The sequence below is a fragment of the Rhinoderma darwinii genome, chromosome 8, assembly GCF_050947455.1.
Source record: "Rhinoderma darwinii isolate aRhiDar2 chromosome 8, aRhiDar2.hap1, whole genome shotgun sequence".
Lineage (NCBI taxonomy): Eukaryota > Metazoa > Chordata > Amphibia > Anura > Rhinodermatidae > Rhinoderma > Rhinoderma darwinii.
The window spans coordinates 120,925,398-120,943,020 of NC_134694.1; the positions used below are offsets into that span (position 1 = coordinate 120,925,398).

Consider the following 17,623-nt stretch of genomic DNA (forward strand, 5'->3'; position numbering starts at 1 on the left):
TAGGATTAGATACAGTATCACACATGATAGGATTAGATACAGTGGCTCAGAAGGCAGTATCACAATTGATAGGATTAGATACAGTGGCTCAGCAGACAGTATCTCACATGATAGGATTAGATACAGTGGCTCAGCAGACAGTATCACACATGATTGGATTAGATATAGGGCCCAGCAGACAGTATCACACATGATAGGATTAGATATAGGGCCTAGCAGACAGTATCACACATGATAGGATTAGATACACAGCTCAGACAGTATCACACATGATAGGATTAGATATAGGACGCAGCAGACAGTATCACACATGATAGGATTAGATACACAGCTCAGCAGACAGTATCACACATGATAGGATTAGATACAGTGGCTCAGCAGACAGTATTACACATGATTGGATTAGATACAGTGGCTCAGCAGACAGTATCACACATGATTGGATTAGATACAGGGACCAGCACGCTGACATTGCGGCTCCAGCGCTGGACCCAGGAAAGGTAAGAATAATTATTTTGCTTCTTTATGTGTTACTGATTATTTTTGTGTGTTTGTGTTTTTTTACAGGTTCGGTTGTTGGACTTCGGATTCGAGGACTTCAATGACGGCGTTTTTTTATTCTCAATAAAATGGTTAATGAGGGTTGTGTTTTTATTTCAATAAAATATTTTTTCTATGTGCTTGTATCTTTTATTATCACTGCCTTAGTAATGGCCGCTGGCTGATTGACAACCTCCATTACTAAGGTGGGGCTTAATGTTAGCCGGTGCAGAGGCCAACACTAACCCCCATTATTACCCCGGTACCCACCGCCACCAGGGGTTCTGGGAAGAGCCGGGTACGAACCAGTACCCGACCATCTGTAGTGACGGGCAGGCACTGGGATGGCCACAGGCTGGTAGTATTAGGCTGGGGGCCAAAAACAGTGGTACCTACCACCCTTGTAATGCTGCCTGCTGCTGCTGTGTTGTATCTGGCTGGTTATGAAAATTGGGGGGGGGGGGGGACCCGACATCGTTCTTTCCAATTATTTTTATTTTTTATTTTTTTAAATGACGTGGGGTCCCCCCCATTTTTCATAACCAGCCAGATACAATAAAGCAGCAGCAGCCTAGCATTACCAGGGTGGGAAGGGCCACTGTTTTTGGCCTTTCCCCTCCTGATAATACCAGCCTGCGGCCGCCCCAGTGGCCGACCATCACTACAGATGGTCAAGTACTGGATGGTACCCGGCTCTTCCCAGCACCCCTGGTGGCGGTGGGTACCAGGGTAATAATGGGGGTTAGTGTTAGCCTCTGCACCGGCTAACACTAAGCCCCGCCTTAGCAACGGATGCTGTCAATCAGCCGGCGGCCATTACTAAGGCGGTAGTAATATAGTTTTAAAAAAAACACAAAGACATAGAAAAAATATTTTATTGAAAGAAAAAAAAAACCACACAACCCTCATTAACCATTTTATTGATAATAAAAAAAAAAAGCCGTCATCGAAGTAGTCCTGGAATCCGACGTAGTCCAACGACCGAACCTGTAAGAAAACACACAAAAAAAATGATTAGTAACACATGTGTTAGGCTTAGATACAGGGCTCATATGTGATACTGTCTGTGGGACCCTGTATCTAAGCCTACCTACCACAAGGTAGGCTTAGATACAGGGTCCAGCAGACAGTAATCTTATACAGTATAAGATTACTGTGTGCTGGGGCCCTGTATCTAAACCTACAGTGTGGTAGGCTTATATACAGGGCCCATCAGACAGGATCACACATGGGCCCTGTATCTAAGCCTACCATGTGATTGGCTTAGATACAGGGCTCAGCAGACAGGATCACACAATCTGTGATCCTGCTACATCGTAGGCTTAAAGGGGCTGTCCAGTCCCTAAACATTGATGGCCTATCCTCAGGATAGGCCATCAATAGCTGATGTGTCGGGGTCCGTCTGCCGGGACCCGGGCAATCAGCTGTTTTGAAGGGGCCGCAGCACTCGTACGAGAGCTGCTTCCCCTTCACTTCACTACTCGCTCACACTGTGAATCGCCGACACCGATTCACAGTGTGACCGGAATGAAGGGGAGCAGCTCTCGTACGAGTGCTGCGGCCCCTTCAAAACAGCTGATTGGCGGGTCCTGGGAGACGGACCCCGACAGTCAGGGCTACTAATGTTACCTTCCTCTTCAGCCACGGCGGAGGTTCTGTCCTCTCGATGTTGTGCGCGGCGCATAGCGCTGTGACGTCAAGACCTCCGCTGCGATCCGGAACCAGGAAGGTAAGTACAGTCTGTTACTATAGTAACTTTTTATTGATGTGGTGCGGGGGACTGTGGCTGGCTTCGGGGCCCGGTCGCAATTGCGACCGCTGCGACCCCTATAGCTACGCCAGTGAATGAACGGAAGGCCAACGCTGATGTGAACAGGCCCTTAGCTACAAACCATCTAACGTCTAGTGTCCAATTCTATCAGTTTTATTATTATTATTATTTATTATTATTATTATTATTATTATTATTTTATTTTATAAATGTTTATGATCTGCCACTCAAGTGGTCAAGTCAATTAGGCAGCATATTAGATAGTTCACATATATTCTTGAATTTATTTTCCTGGGCCTTCTCCACATCCTCATAAGTTTTTCATTTTAGAAGTATTAATAATATTTTACAATTGACATATAAAGATCTCCGCTCGCTGGATAACATTTATCAGGCGACTCAGGACTCGGCGACCACCGGTTACCTAAATATAAATAAGTATTGGAAAAAAAGGAACATGTCCAGTGCTTGAATATTGTTAAAATAAGTCATTAGCCAAGAAAATAAAAGTAAAGTTAAAACTAAATAAATATATAAACAAAACAAATTAAATGCACAAAGTAAAATATACACATATCATGTAAAACATGAAATAATACACTATATGCGCTACATATTTTATAGTGTATATAGCGTTTTAGAAAATGTTTTATATGATACGAGTATATTTACTGTCACAGTGTCAGTATTATGTTTATTTAATTTATTGTGTTTACATGTTTGTTTGTTTATTTCTTTATTCATTCATTTATTTATGTTTTTTGAGGACCAATCATTTAGTTTATCGATATTTTAAAAGTTTTTATCTTGATCACTGGACATATTCCTTTTAGTTAATATGTTGCAATTGTGTCCCTTACTTTGCTATTTTGATTCTTTTGGGCTTTTGCTTCTATAGAGAATTGATATAATGTGCAAACTTTAAGTAATTTTGCTGTATTATTGATGATGATGTGATGATGATGATGATGATGATGATGATGATGATTATTAAGTACCATGTAATATTCAGCAGGGCCACATATCAGTATATTTATTAATGATACTGCACCTGTCTCTACGCTCTTTCCTATTTCACCACATTTCTGAATATTCCAGGGCCGGTTGGGTTTCAGTCCAACAACATTGCTTTGACAAAGGGAATGTTCACCTCCATTGGTAAGTAAATTTTTTATATACTGGAAATTAACCCTCTGCAAAACTCACACATTTCTGCTGAAACAATTTTAGAGATATCATTCCTAAGGTTCAGAGGTGGCGGAATCTTTGCGGATTTGTGTTGCAGAAGGTGCACCACAATTTCGGGGCAATTTGCATTACAATATATGTGGATTAGGGTTTTTAAAGCAAGATCTTAATATAGCAGAGATACAGCACGGAAATCAGGACATGATGCAGATTTTCAAATCCGCAGCGTGCCTACGTTATCACGGAAATAACGTGGATTTTTCACCATGTCTTTAAATATGACATAAAAGATCAAGGGAGAATCAGGAAGGACTAAGCGCTCTTACTATACAACCCCAAGGACGTACATACCATCCCCTTTGCTATTGCTGGTCGAGACTCTGTGCAGGACTCCCCTCTATGGAGGAACTGCATTATTAAGAAATAACGGGATGGGGAATTTACTCAAGGTTTATGGAAAGGATGTGGGGGAAACAAACACAAATCCTTCTGTACTGGATGGTAAATCCTGGCCACTGTACAACCCCCTGAACTGCAGCTGCAATGGTTCCCGTCTACTTTCGATATTTGCTGTATTGGTTGACGGAGGGTAACAAAATATTTCAGAGCTTTGGCAAAGCTGCATTACTGAGAGAGCTCACTGCTATTCTGATTTAGTAGAGCTGGAATTTCCTACAGCAACTTCATGAGACACCAGGTCTTCTTCCTACGTGTATATTCAGACAGTGCGGCCAAATTGTGGTTAATCATCTCATTTTGCCACCGTTTTGAGGTAATCGCGGTAATTAACTGTGATTTGACCCACCGTCTAAATTTACACTAAGAGTCCACTTTTAAAGGAGTTTTACCATTTTAGGCATTTTAGATAAATTCATAGGATATTCTATAAATATCGGATAGATGCGGGTCCCAACTCTGAGACCCACACCTAATTCCCGAACGAGGGTCCCTCAACTTCGTCCTGTCTAGTGACGCCACCTCTGCATTCGCTGCCTTACCAGAGGTTGAGAGACGCCTGATAAGTGCGGGTCCCAGAGGTAGGACTCGCATAAATAAGACATTTATGATACAGTATGTCCTGTAAATATGCCATAAATGTCTAAGGTGGAAATACATAGAAAGGGGACTGTGACAGACGGGCACTACTATAGAGACACTGTGGCTGGCATTATTACAGAGACAATGTGGCTGGCCTGGCACTATAACAGACACAGTGGCTGGCACTATTACATACAACACTGGGACTGGCACTATTACATACACACTGTGGCTGGTACTATTATAGAGACACTGGGACTGGCACTATTGCAGAGACACGGTGGCTTGTACTGTAAGGGCACATTCACACGTGGCAGAATTGCTGTTGAATTCCCACTCTGGACGGTCCGCAGTGGAATTCTGCAGCAGCCGTTTTTTACATTTGTTTCTATACATTTTTAGGAAACTTAGTTCAGACGTTGTGGAAAATAACTGTGCGGAATTTGGGCTGCGGTGCAGAATTTTCCCTCCACAGCAGCTCATTATGTTGCGGAGAAGCGGGATTTCACTGCGGATTTCAGCTTTCGTAATGCAAAAACTGAAATCTGTGGCAAGTCCGCTGTGATATCTGCCACGTCTGAATTACCTGTCAAATATGCAAATGTTGCTGCAAATTCGCAACGAATCTGCAGCAACATTTTCAGCTGAAAAATTCTGCCACGTCTGAACATGGTCTAATAGTAGCATTGTGCTTGACACTACTGTATGGACATTGTGGTGAAACCGGTTGTATTTCCAAACACTAGGGGGGGGGTGAGACTGCAGACGTTGCACCCACGTTTCTTCACAATATCCCTTCCATTCTCCTTTCTAGAACCGGGTTACTATCATGATGGATATTTTGGCATTCGTATTGAGGATATTGCAGTGGTGGTGGAAGCAGACACTAAGGTATATTTCTTCATCTCTATTGAGTTTGTCACTGACTTAGTGTTGTGGGCAATGGGGTATTATAATATAAGAGTAGAAAGTATATTCAGGGTATAGAAGTTGGGTTTGACAAGATAAGACATGGAAATGAATTTGGGTGGTGTAATAAGATAACAAATATTCACCTCTGTTTTGCAATTTGTTTATGGACCTTCATTACTGAGTAAAATAAATAGATTTTGTAAGGATAGAATTACTGTTTAAAGTTCATAGTAAAAGGGGTGGGACTATGACAACCTTAAACGAGAAACGGCTGTCACCATTAAAAGGTTAACTGGTCCATGAACATCTTACTATAGCCACTTAGATAAACCAGTGATAATATAGCAAAAAGTAGAGGAATCGTGTGTTGGGTGGAGTAACATTTTGGAAGCTTAATATTATTATTTAGTGTTGATTATAAAAAGGGAGGGGCTATGACAACCTAAAAGGAGAGTGATTTTGTACAAAAAAAAACACCATGATGGTGGATTGTCTTGTGTCACAACCAGTTTGGGAATGACTAACCTTGGCATGGAGTCTATGGAGCCATTGCATTCTATATACTTGACCCGAGGGGCATGCAGAGGTAGCAGTCGCACCCTGGTACCTAAAGGGGCCCAAAGATCTCAATGTCACATAAAAAGACACCATTATAATAAATATCATATGGTTGGTGGGGAGCCCTGTGATAGATTTTGCAACGTTGCCCAGGAGCTTCAATTAACACCCCTGTTTAACCCTCTCACAAAGGTACAGACTTTCCTGGTCAGACCCCAGAGTAGTCACTGATTGGTGGCAGCTGAGGATGCCCGACAGACATGTGGCAATGAATAGGAGAGGCATGGCGTAGGTCAGGACAGCTAAGGGCTAATACCAGGAAGGCAGTGAGAGATGGGCAGAAGAACCAGGGATGATCTCAGATATAGTTAATAGATGGTGCCAAGATCAGACAGCAAAGGTACCGATGTTAATCTGAAGGGGCAAGACCAGAGACATAACAAAGCTCCGGAGATCCCAATGCAAAATCTGCAACAAGCCCCCACAACCATGTGCCCTTTATAACACTGGTGTCTTCTTATGTGGTAGAGGATCCTATGGGCCCCCACAGGCAGCAGGGCCCGAGTGCAACTCTTACCTCTGCACCTCCTGCAGCTGCACCACTGGGCAAGACAGAAGCGAAAATCAGGACGCAGTGAAGGTTTATAACCAGGATCAGGAAATACAACACAGGAGATGCAGGCGAGCAGTCAGGAACACGACCCTGATGTTAAGGCGAGGTCTGGAGGGTGATGTTCCTTTAAATATAACACTTTTGGTGGGTGTCATCGGTCCCGTCTGTTGTCATGGAAACAGGAATTCACTGGGTGGGGGTAGGTGAGCGTCGCTAGACTGGGGGGGGGGGGGGCGGTGAGAATTAGATTGTCACCATTAATAAACTGGTCTGTGAATATTGCAGATCTTACAGACATCCGATCACAGGGTATTCCAGGGATAAGATTAGACAATCACCAAGTTTAGTAGCTTTAGTATTCTCTACATGATAACAAATAAGAGTAAAGCCAAGATTTGTGTTGAGTTCCCCAGTAACGTAATAAGACTTCCCTCATTTATTTTAGTTCTCTGATTTCCACTATTTATCTACAAGATGATGAAATGTGTCACTTCTCTATTCTCTCCCAAAAAAAACCCGCAGTAAAATCGAATATACTTAGCAGGAAATGTGGTGGTAAATATTATACAGATACAAATACTGTCATTATAATTATTATTCCACCCCAAATCAATTAATCTCCAGTCTCTAAGTCGTCCTCTTCTGTCACATTCTTAAAGGGGTTGTCCAGTCCCAAAAAATGTATAGCCTCTCCACAGGATAGGCCATCAATATCTGATCGGTCGGGGTCTGACTCCCAGCACAACCGCCAATCAGCTGTTTTGCAGGGACCGCAGTGCTCATTCTGTGAACCGCCCTTCCCTTTTCCCATCCCTTGGTTGAACTTGATCAACATGTGTCTTTTTTCAACCACACCAACTATGTAACTATGTAACTGTGTAACTATATAACTATGTAACTATATGGAACTATGTAACTATATGGAACTATATAACTATGTAACTATGTAACTATATAACTATGGAACTATATGTAACTATGTAACAATATAACTATGTAACTATGGAACTATATGTAACTATGTAACTATATGTAACTATGTAACTATGAAACTATGTAACTATATGGAACTATGTAACTATGTAACTATATGTAACTATATAACTATGGAACTATATGTAACTATGTAACAATATAACTATGTAACTATGGAACTATATGTAACTATGTAACTATATGTAACTATGTAACTATGGAACTATGTAACTATGTGTTTTGGCAATTTACAATGTGAGCAGTAAAGGAAATGATCGGCGGTGGTGCCGGGAGTCGGTCCCTGACCGTTCAGATATTGATGGCCTATCCCGAGGATAGGCCATGAATTTTTTGGTACTGGACAACCCCATTATATTCTATTTAGACGTTTTATCGCTATATGTGTTAGTGGCACAGGTGGGTGACGAGCAATATGGCCACTGTTATTACTTCTGTAGAGGTTCTCACCCAGCTTGATGGCATCTGTAATGGCAGCCGTATTACATAGTCACATAGTTGATAAAGTTGAAAAAAGACAAATGTCCATCAAGTCCAACCTATAATTCTACCGTGTTGATCCAGAGGAAGGCAGAAACCAAATGAGGTAGATTCAAATGGCCTCATTAGGGAAAACATTTCTTCCCGACCCAAAATATGGAAATCAGAATAAATCCCTGGATCAACACCCCATCTGCATAGACGAGTACCCAAAACTTGTAATATTAAATTTTTCAAGATTTATCGTCTGTTACTTTTGGAACACTGGGGGAATTGATACAGATAAAACTAAGAAATGGTTTGCTGGAATTTTAAAGGTGGTTATTCCCATTGAACAACCTCTTTTCTAAATTCAGCCATCCAGTCAATCAGCAGTCCTTGCCCACATTGAATAGGCTACAATTAATAGTTGGTTGTGCCAAATCTGCCAAACTGGGGCTCTTTTTAAGTGACTCTCCCCTTGGCTTAGAGAAGGGTCCTGAGCAGAAGATCCCCATCTATTGTTTCCATCTGCATAATTGGGCAAGAGGACAAGGGTTATCAAGTTGGGACCACCCCATTTACACCTTGACAGAAGAAAATAACTCAAGGACTTTTATATCTGGTGATTTATATATTTTTATATGTAAGATGGAAATTTTAAAAATGCAGAATTTTAAAACCCTACATGTTGTCCCTTTTGAAGGTGATTGATGTTTGGATATAAAAATTGTCCTGTGGTCAATGCTAAGATTTACCTATAATATGAGAAGTGTTAAAAGAACTAACAAGGACCAGCCAGACCACAGTTTCCTGATAAATTCTTTGATGCAAAATACCAGGAAAAACAGAAAGAAACGTCCCGTCAGCACCGTTGAGTCTTCAATATATTTTAGATTAAATTTAATTGTTATACAACCTTCACAACTAAATTAGTTTTTGACTGTCCCAATGCATCTAAAATGAAAGATGAAGCAACTTTGCAATGGGTCTTAATTAAAAATGTTCTATCGGAAAACCTATCCGTCTCCTTAGTAAGAGATAACAATCAAAACCTGTGTAGTCTGATCCTGCAGTCAGACGCTCTTCCATCTGTCCCCTACTTCCTGCTAAACTATCAAATGTATGTTAGCAAGAAGTAGAGGACCGGTGGTAGAGCATCTGACTACAGGGTCAGACTACACAGGGTTTTTTGCTGTCTGTTACCATGGAGACACATTGATGACTATGAAATTTCTAATTGCTGGTTACTGTAGTGGCCTAAATAGCTCAAAGTGTAGATTAAGTTGCCCATCTATCTAGTAGGTATTACTACATATAGTAGCATTTATTGTATGAAGTAGTGATTAACCCTTCCTGTTCTCTAGCCCCCTTGCAGTATGGTTCCCTTATCCCTTCTTCTCTCTTTTCCACTCTACGTCTCATTTTCCATTGCTCACTTTTCACTTCATCTTGCAGAATACATTTGGAGGAGAGAAGTATCTCACATTTGAGACTGTCACCTTAGTCCCATATGACAGAAAGTTAATTGACACCAGTCTTATGACAGAAGTGCAGGTGAGTCACTGATAATACATTTTCTGGTGTTCATCATACCAGGGGGCATTCATTTTACCAATGGGGTGTTCATCATACTATTGGAGCATTGATAATACTGTTGAAAGCATTCAGAATATTATTGTGGCGTTGGTCAGTGTTGGGAGTGCTGATCATACCATTGGGGGCATAGATCAGATGGTTGAGGATATTGGTCATACCGCTGGGGCATCGGTCATACAATCAGGACTATTCATCATACCATTTTGGGCATAGATCAGATTGTTGAGGGCATCTATTTGGGATATTAGTTATACATTGTGGGGTGTTGATCATACTATATCATTGAGGCATCGGTCATACCATTAAGACTTCGGTCATACTGTCTGAAGTGTTGATCATACCATTAGGACATAGATGAGATGGATAAGGATTTTGGTCATACCACTGAGGAATTGGTCAAACTGTCCTGAGTGTTGATCATACCATTGACGGCATAGATAAGATAGTTGAGGGTCTTTTCTGGGGCATCAGTAATACTGTCAGAAGAATTAATCATACCATTGGGGCATAGATCAGATGGTGGAAGGTGTATTGGGTTTACGATTGGGGCAACAGTCATACTATATGGAGTGTTGATCAAGCCATTGGGGCATAGATCAAATAGTTGGGGGTATTGGTCCTACCATTGCGACAACAGTCATACCGTATAAGTGTTGATCATGCCATTGGGGCATCGATCAAATAGTTGGGGGTATTGGTCCTACCATTGGGACAACACTATTACCGTATGGAGTGTTGATCATGCCATTGGGGCATCGATCAAATAGTTGGGGGTATTGGTCCTACCATTGGGACAACTGTCATACTGTATAGAGTGTTGATCATGCCATTGGGGAATAGATCAGATAGTTGGGGGTATTGGTCCTACCATTTGGACAACTGTCATACCGTATGGAGTGTTGATCATGCCATTGGGGAATAGATCAGATAGTTGGGGGTATTGGTCCTACCATTGGGACAACAGTCATATAGTATGGAGTGTTGATCATACCATTGAGGCATAGATCAGATGGTTGAGGGTTTTCGTCATACCATTAGGTCATATAAACATTACTTTGTTGTCTTCTTCACATGTTCTTCTTTAGATTAAACATGTAGACAAACTCTACGAGAAGATCAGAAAAGTTCTGGGAGCTGAACTACAAAAACAAGATCGTCCTGAGGAGTTCAAATGGCTGGAGGAAAACACTAAGCCATTATCCCATGGAAGCTTCATCACGGCCTCTATCAATGTCCTCACTGTAACCTTCATAGCCAGCCTGTGTCTACAGCAGACGGTAGTTTAGGGAGGATCTCCAGATAATAAAATGTCATCATATACAAAATCTATTATGTGCCGGTTACTACTGATAGTGTGACCTTAAAGTAGATCTGTGGTTAATACAAATTAAGCAAAGATGGCGATCACTATGGCGCAGACCGGTGGCACCGGTGTCATACATCACAACTAATGAAGTTCACAAAGTAAAAATATAGAAGCAGGGATTCATCACAGATCCTGTAGTCCTGAGCCCCACACACCATATACGATACGTATATCAGGCGAAGAGTCGTCATGGCTTCTGGTGAAATCCCATTACAGACAATGGGAAGATGTGGAGTAAATTATATCATCCAGGGATGGTGCGGTCGACCCTCACAGATGCTGGAGGTGCAACCGGGCTTGAACATTTTGCCAGGAAATCCTGGGCCGCAGAGAACAAACTGCTCCTGTTCAATGTGAAAAGCGACTTCTGAGGGTTGAGTAGGCCCTGTAAGGGTTTCAGAAGGTCCTGCCAGGCACTGTGTGAGGAAACAGGAGACCTTCTACCTGAAGCCCTCATGATCCTACCTCAGGTCTTCTCCTATATTCCTAGCCAACATGGGATTAAGGTAGCCTTCTCTCTAGAGCCCTGACTATCAAGGGTCACCATACGCTGCCTCCCCCAAAGATTATTCCTTTAGTCCAGACTATCCCAAGTCTGTAATTACTAGGTCACGTCTCAGGTCTACAGGGCAACCAGTCCTTACTGTTGTTTCTTCACAGGCCCATCAATAAAAGAATCCCTCTAGTTCGCCCACTACGGCCTCCTCAGGGTTTGAGAACACTGGTCCTTACTCCCGGGCTGACTATATCCACAGACCCCGCACACTTCTCAGGGCTAATCTCTCGGGCTGACAATACTCTGCAGCTATTACCATTTCAGCAGTGGATGGCACCGAACGCCTTCGACCCACCTTCACCCAAGGCCTAAAAGTTACCTGATAGCTCACCATCTGCTCTGTTACATCTATTACTGACTCCACTTGATAAAGCAGCTAGCGATCCCCCTATAAGTTCTACGTAGACCCACGTCACATCTCTGGCAGCCACCAGTCCTCCCCTGCCTCCACGCAGGAAGACAAACCAGTTCTCGCTGGCGGCCATGTTCTGCACAGACCACAGCAGTTATTTCTAGCACCTCACATGCGTCACCTCCTCTCCTCCAAAAGGCGCCAAACTTCTCCTATCAGTGTGGTGGCTTCTCAGCGTCATCACGCTCTGCCAAGGCTCTTGCTGCCAGTCCTCCATACATTCCCTGTTACTTTTGTGCATTGACAGCACCAGGCAAGAGGCAGCGCCATAGGGCATCGCAACCTGCCCACTCCAGTGAACCTGACAGACAAAAGCAACAAATATACAGCACAATAAACATAATATCACCATCACATCCCAGAACATTCTCATAGCAGGCCATTATTTACAAAATGTTACATATTCAGTCCATAGGTTGTGTATGGGGGCACGAGTTCCTCCTCACAAAGAACAGCGCAGCAAAATTTCACATGGTTTTACCGCAGTTTTGCAATGTTTTTTTTTGTCAGCGCGGCTTGTACAGGTGAAACACATTGAAACCATGCAGCCAAGAACTGTTTTACCGCGGTTCGTGGCCGCGTGGCGCACAACCGCTACCTGTACGGCTTTACAGAACGTGGATTTGCAAGTAGCATCACTCTATAAACATCGCTTATGTTATGTTTGTGTGATCAAATAAAAATCCCCCGGTGTGTTCCCTGTCATGAGAGTCTCTATATCACAGGGGAAGGTTTTTCATAGTAAATCTTATTCCACCTACACGGCTAAAATTTACTGTCTGTATTCAGGGAATTTTATCAAGAAAAAAAAATCTGTCCAAAAGTTTAAGGAATTCATATTTTAGGCACGATCGGACATTTCTGAATATAAAATACTTGAATAGAGTAACATTGAACGGTCTGCGCTGCAAAATAGTGTAAAGAAATGGATTCTTTTTTCAACAAGTTGCATTTTGTGATACAAAATGTCTTCTAGATTCACAAAATGAAATTCTGTCACACAAAATGTTATATTCTGACATAGAATGTTATCTGATAAAGTGGTAAGCGTCGCCATTGCCCATGACTACAGACCGCGCTAGTTACATCAATCATGACCAGGGCTTGGTCCTCTGTCTCCACGTGCCCCATAGGAGCCACATGGTGTGCCTCGCAGATACATCTATCCTTCTGCCTTACTATCTTTTCTTTAAAAAAAGAAGAAAATATCAACATAGAAGCCTTTAAGGCCCTGTTCACACTGAGTTTTTTTTGCAGGCGGAAATTTTGACCTACCGGCAGAACACTTGCCACGTTTTTTGGTTGCGGTCATTGAGCACCGCAGGCAAAAACGCAGCGAAAACCTCTTTTTCTGCCTCAAATTTATGCCAATGTTAGATCAGAGACGGAGTGCCTGAAGAAACGGCATGACTCTTCTTTTTCCCCGCGAGCGTTTTTTTCCGCTTGCGGGAAAAAAACACCTCCGTCTCCGATTCAAATCACTGGGAGGCGTTTTAGGCCGATTTATGGCGCGGTTTCTGTGTCAAAAACAGCGCCAAAAAACTCAGTATGAACATACCCAAATAGGAAAGATAGAAAAAAATAATAATACAAGGCTGCTTGAGTTAAATAAGAAGTCATTATATGGGAGGATGTTTCAGAATTACGGGACGTGGAGTATTTTTGCTCTTCCACGAGGCCCTATAGATTTGTAGCCAGAAATGTAACATTGTTTACTGAAAATAATCCCATTTTCTTCCTGATTCATAAATAGAATGCCAGAGCTACACTGAAGACTGACACAGAGATGGGAATCGGGGCTCTATAATGGTGGCCATAAATAGTAGTCAACGAATGAGTGAATTTCCCAAAATTTGTTTTGGGTCTGATTTAGTAGAATTGGCCATCCGATTAATTTCGGTCTGAATAAATTTGCTGCAAATTTGCCCCAATTGCCCTGAAAACTGGTGCAAACCACAAAAGTTTTGGAATTCTCCGGATCTGAAACTTTTGGGAAATTCGGACCGATTTTGATTTGTGTAGAATTAATTCACTCATCTCTATCTGTTACCTGTGCAGGAGACCAAAACCAATATTAGCGTGGGCCCCTGGAGGCCGGTGGCTTGTAGTGGTGATTATAGGGGTTACATCTGTTGGTGCCGTCTCTTCTGTGGGAGTTCCTCGCTGCGGTTTCCTTCCTCATTTGCAGGTCTCCTCAGGCCTGCGGCGACACTCAGAGCAAGAAGTTACGCTTTTGGCAGACCATGTGACCCGGCTTCCTGTAATAAGTTGCATCGTTTCAAACCAGAGTCAAAGAGCAGAAGTCAACGCCAACTCTCAATACATCGACTCATTGTATCTGGAAGACCGAGAGAAATAATAATCAAAGATGTTACGGCGGAAACCGTCCAATGCCTCGGACAAAGACCCCACTCAGAAGAAGAAGGTAAGAGGCAGCATGGTGGTCTTCATGTCAGGCTGGACATAGTGTAGGACTGCTGCACATGTGGACTATGTATCGCCAATATGAAAACTCGAAAAATGCTTACACCTCCCGCACAGATGTAGCAGAGCCGTGTCGTTCATTTAGCACATCTCGTGGTGAGATCACACTGGGCTATTTGAGGTTTTGCAGGTAGATTTACTGCATTATCTTAAGGATAGGGCCACACAACAAATGTATTTGGCCAGTAGTCCCGGCATATAGAGTGGCAGCTGTACCACATCAACATGTAATGCAAAGAGCAACCACCTTCACATTTAGTGTATCTAAGCCGGTTATTTGGAATCATGTAATGTTACTGTAATTTAATATTATCTAAGCCTATGATGTGTAATACTATCTGCTGAGCCAGTGTATCTAATCCTATCATGTGTGATACTGTCTACTGAGCTGTGTATCTAATCCTATCATGTGTAATACTGTCTGCTGAACTGGTGTATCTCTTATGTGTGATACTGTCTGCTGAGCTGTGTATCTAAGCCTATCATGTGTAATACTGTCTGCTGAACTGGTGTATCTAAGCCTATCATGTGTGATACTGTCTGCTGAGTGAGTGTGTCTAAGCCTATTATGTGTGATAATGTCTGCTGAGCGAGTGTATCTAAGCCTATCATGTGTGATACTGTCTGCTGAGCGAGTGTATCTAAGCCTATCATGTGTGATAATGTCTGCAGAGCCAGTGTATCTAAGCCTATCATGTGTGATACTGTCTGCTGAGCTGTGTATCTAATCCTATCATGTGTGATACTGTCTATTGAGCTACTGTATCTAATCCTATGTGTGATACTGTATGATGAGCTGCTGTATCTAATCCTATCATGTGTGATACTGTCTGCTGAGCTGCTGTATCTAATCATATCATGTGTGATACTGTCTGCTGAGCTTATGTATCTAATCCTATCATGTGTGATATTGTCTGCTGAGTTTATGTATCTAATCCTATCATGTGTGATACTGTCTGCTGGGCCATTGTATCTAATCCTATCATGTGTGATACTGTCTGCTGAGCCATGTATCTAATCCTATCATGTGTGATACTGTCTCAAAGAACTACGCATATCTACATTATCCACTACATTTAATATTCGGTTCGGGTTCAATAACTATTAAATGAATGTTCCATCAGGACACCCCCTTTCTATGTGCTCTATTAGAGTAAATATATGGTTATTTCTGCAAGTTACATTAAGGCTGTGTTATAGTTGCCACAATTACAAAAAAACGGGCAAAACACTAGGGTATAACATTTTTGTGCCATTTGGCTACTAGGAGTACGGACCTGTACCGGTAATATGCTGTCCGAACATCGGGGGTCATATTAAACCGACAGATCCGCTATAAGTAGAATGGGACAGCCACAGAAATGTCTTCAACAAATCTGCAAATCACCCTTAGGGCATATGAAAGTGGCCGAGGGGCCAGAGCGGAGAGAGCCACAAGAATGAGCAGCTCCCGCTCGGGGGCACTCGGCACAACCACATACTACATGGGTGCCCCGTTATTTAAATGGACACCGGATAACTGCCAATATCATCTAATCTCCGGATATTTCCCACCTGATCCCCGGAAAGTCAGCACTTACAAAAGAGATGATCCCTTTAAAGGGGGTTTGTACCTTTAACAAATTGCGCTCATATAAAAAGGCACAACATGCGGTCCGGATATTTCAGGGGCCGCGGCTGTACCGAGGTACTGGATATGTTTATGCAACCACATTCATATGGCCACATACATGAAAATATATGCAGCCCCTCCATTCAGCCATGGCCCCCCAGATATTGGCTTGGGCCCCCATGAAGAGCATAGAGTGTCAATTACAAAGTTTGATAGCAAGTCAAACATTCAGATCCCACGTGGTCTGGAGGCTCTTATCTGTGGTATCTATACAATCATACTGGCATTTTACAGTATTTTACCGTCGTTTTCTATTGTAAAACCGCAATTGTCTTATTCTCGGGTCAGGAAGTCGACTACCTGTCATCTAACGGGAAATTGTGAGATAAAAGTCTCTGACAGCCCTCAAACCAGCAGAAAATTGTAAATTCAGCATGGAAATAAACAGTGCAAATTCTATGCTGTATTTTACCTGCACTGATGTTGAGTTATGTGCAGTCTCATCCAGAGCTGAATTCACAGTTCTGCTTGTTTACAGAGTGCAGCGCACTGTGAGGGTCCAGGTGACAGTTCCCAAGTCAGAGCTGAATATCAGCAGAGCAACAAGCAGAACCCTGGACGCAGCTCTAGATGTGACTGGAGTATAAGTCATGATGTAATTCAATATCAGAAGAAGATAACAAATTTACAGAATTGACGCAATATTTTATGTACATTTAAATGATGGTGGGAATAACCTTAATCAAAAGTAGAAAAAAAATATATGAATAACATAGAAGCCTTATTACAAAATCGTGAAAGTTCCCGGCTGCAGAGAGGGTGTATCTAAGCCTATAAAACACAATGTTCCCTCATTTTTCATGATTGCGAGATGGTTACTGTATTTCTATTTAAAAACTGTTAAACACACTCACCATTTTTTGTGGCATTTTTTACTGTTTTTCTAGAAAATGTTACTTGTATATGGTGTTTCTGACAGGGTTTTGGTCCATTTTTTAAACCTCCAGTTTTTGCTCTTTTTTTTTCTAAATATAATTTTTATATAGCATTTTTTGAAATTTTTATTTTGTATTTCTGGTTTCTGGACCGCTGCATTTAAGAGGTTAAATGGACCAAGTTTGGAGTTATCCCTTATTTTGGCCATTGCCAAAGTTCCAAAAACAAAATGTCCAGGGACAAACCTGTACTTTAATGAAAAACTCTAAACAATTTAATACACTGTGTAAGCCTAGTGCAGTGAGTGGGGGCGGAGCATGACAAAGAGATTCAAAGAACACCAAAGAGAGAATCATGCCCCGCCCCCCATTTCCTGCACTAGGCTTACACAGTGTAGCAGTTTTGAACGACTGTTCCTTTAAGGGGTTTAAGATTGATACATAAACCATAAATGACTGATCTCGGTGGTCCAAGGGCTGGAGCCCCCACAAACCCTAGATTGAGGGTGCTTAGACTAAGTGGAGAAATAGGTGTACAAAATCAATGAGAGGTATGGAAGCAGCCATAAATCCTTAGACGGGAAAAC

General features: G+C 42.1%; 2 protein-coding genes across 2 annotated transcripts in view; both read left to right on the forward strand.

The window, feature by feature from the left end:
• The window catches only part of XPNPEP2 (X-prolyl aminopeptidase 2), a 45,278-nt gene extending 34,297 nt beyond the window's left edge, over nucleotides 1–10,981 (forward strand). The window contains exons 18-21 of the mRNA XM_075834519.1: nucleotides 3,410–3,469; nucleotides 5,352–5,428; nucleotides 9,531–9,629; nucleotides 10,757–10,981. Of these exons, the coding sequence (XP_075690634.1) occupies nucleotides 3,410–3,469; nucleotides 5,352–5,428; nucleotides 9,531–9,629; nucleotides 10,757–10,957 (437 nt within the window). The 3' untranslated portion in view covers nucleotides 10,958–10,981. The remainder of the gene's footprint in view (nucleotides 1–3,409; nucleotides 3,470–5,351; nucleotides 5,429–9,530; nucleotides 9,630–10,756) is intronic.
• Nucleotides 10,982–14,373: 3,392 nt separating this feature from the next.
• Nucleotides 14,374–17,623, forward strand: part of SASH3 (SAM and SH3 domain containing 3) — a 46,304-nt gene continuing 43,054 nt past the window's right edge. The window contains exon 1 of the mRNA XM_075836725.1: nucleotides 14,374–14,430. Within this exon, the coding sequence (XP_075692840.1) occupies nucleotides 14,374–14,430 (57 nt within the window). The remainder of the gene's footprint in view (nucleotides 14,431–17,623) is intronic.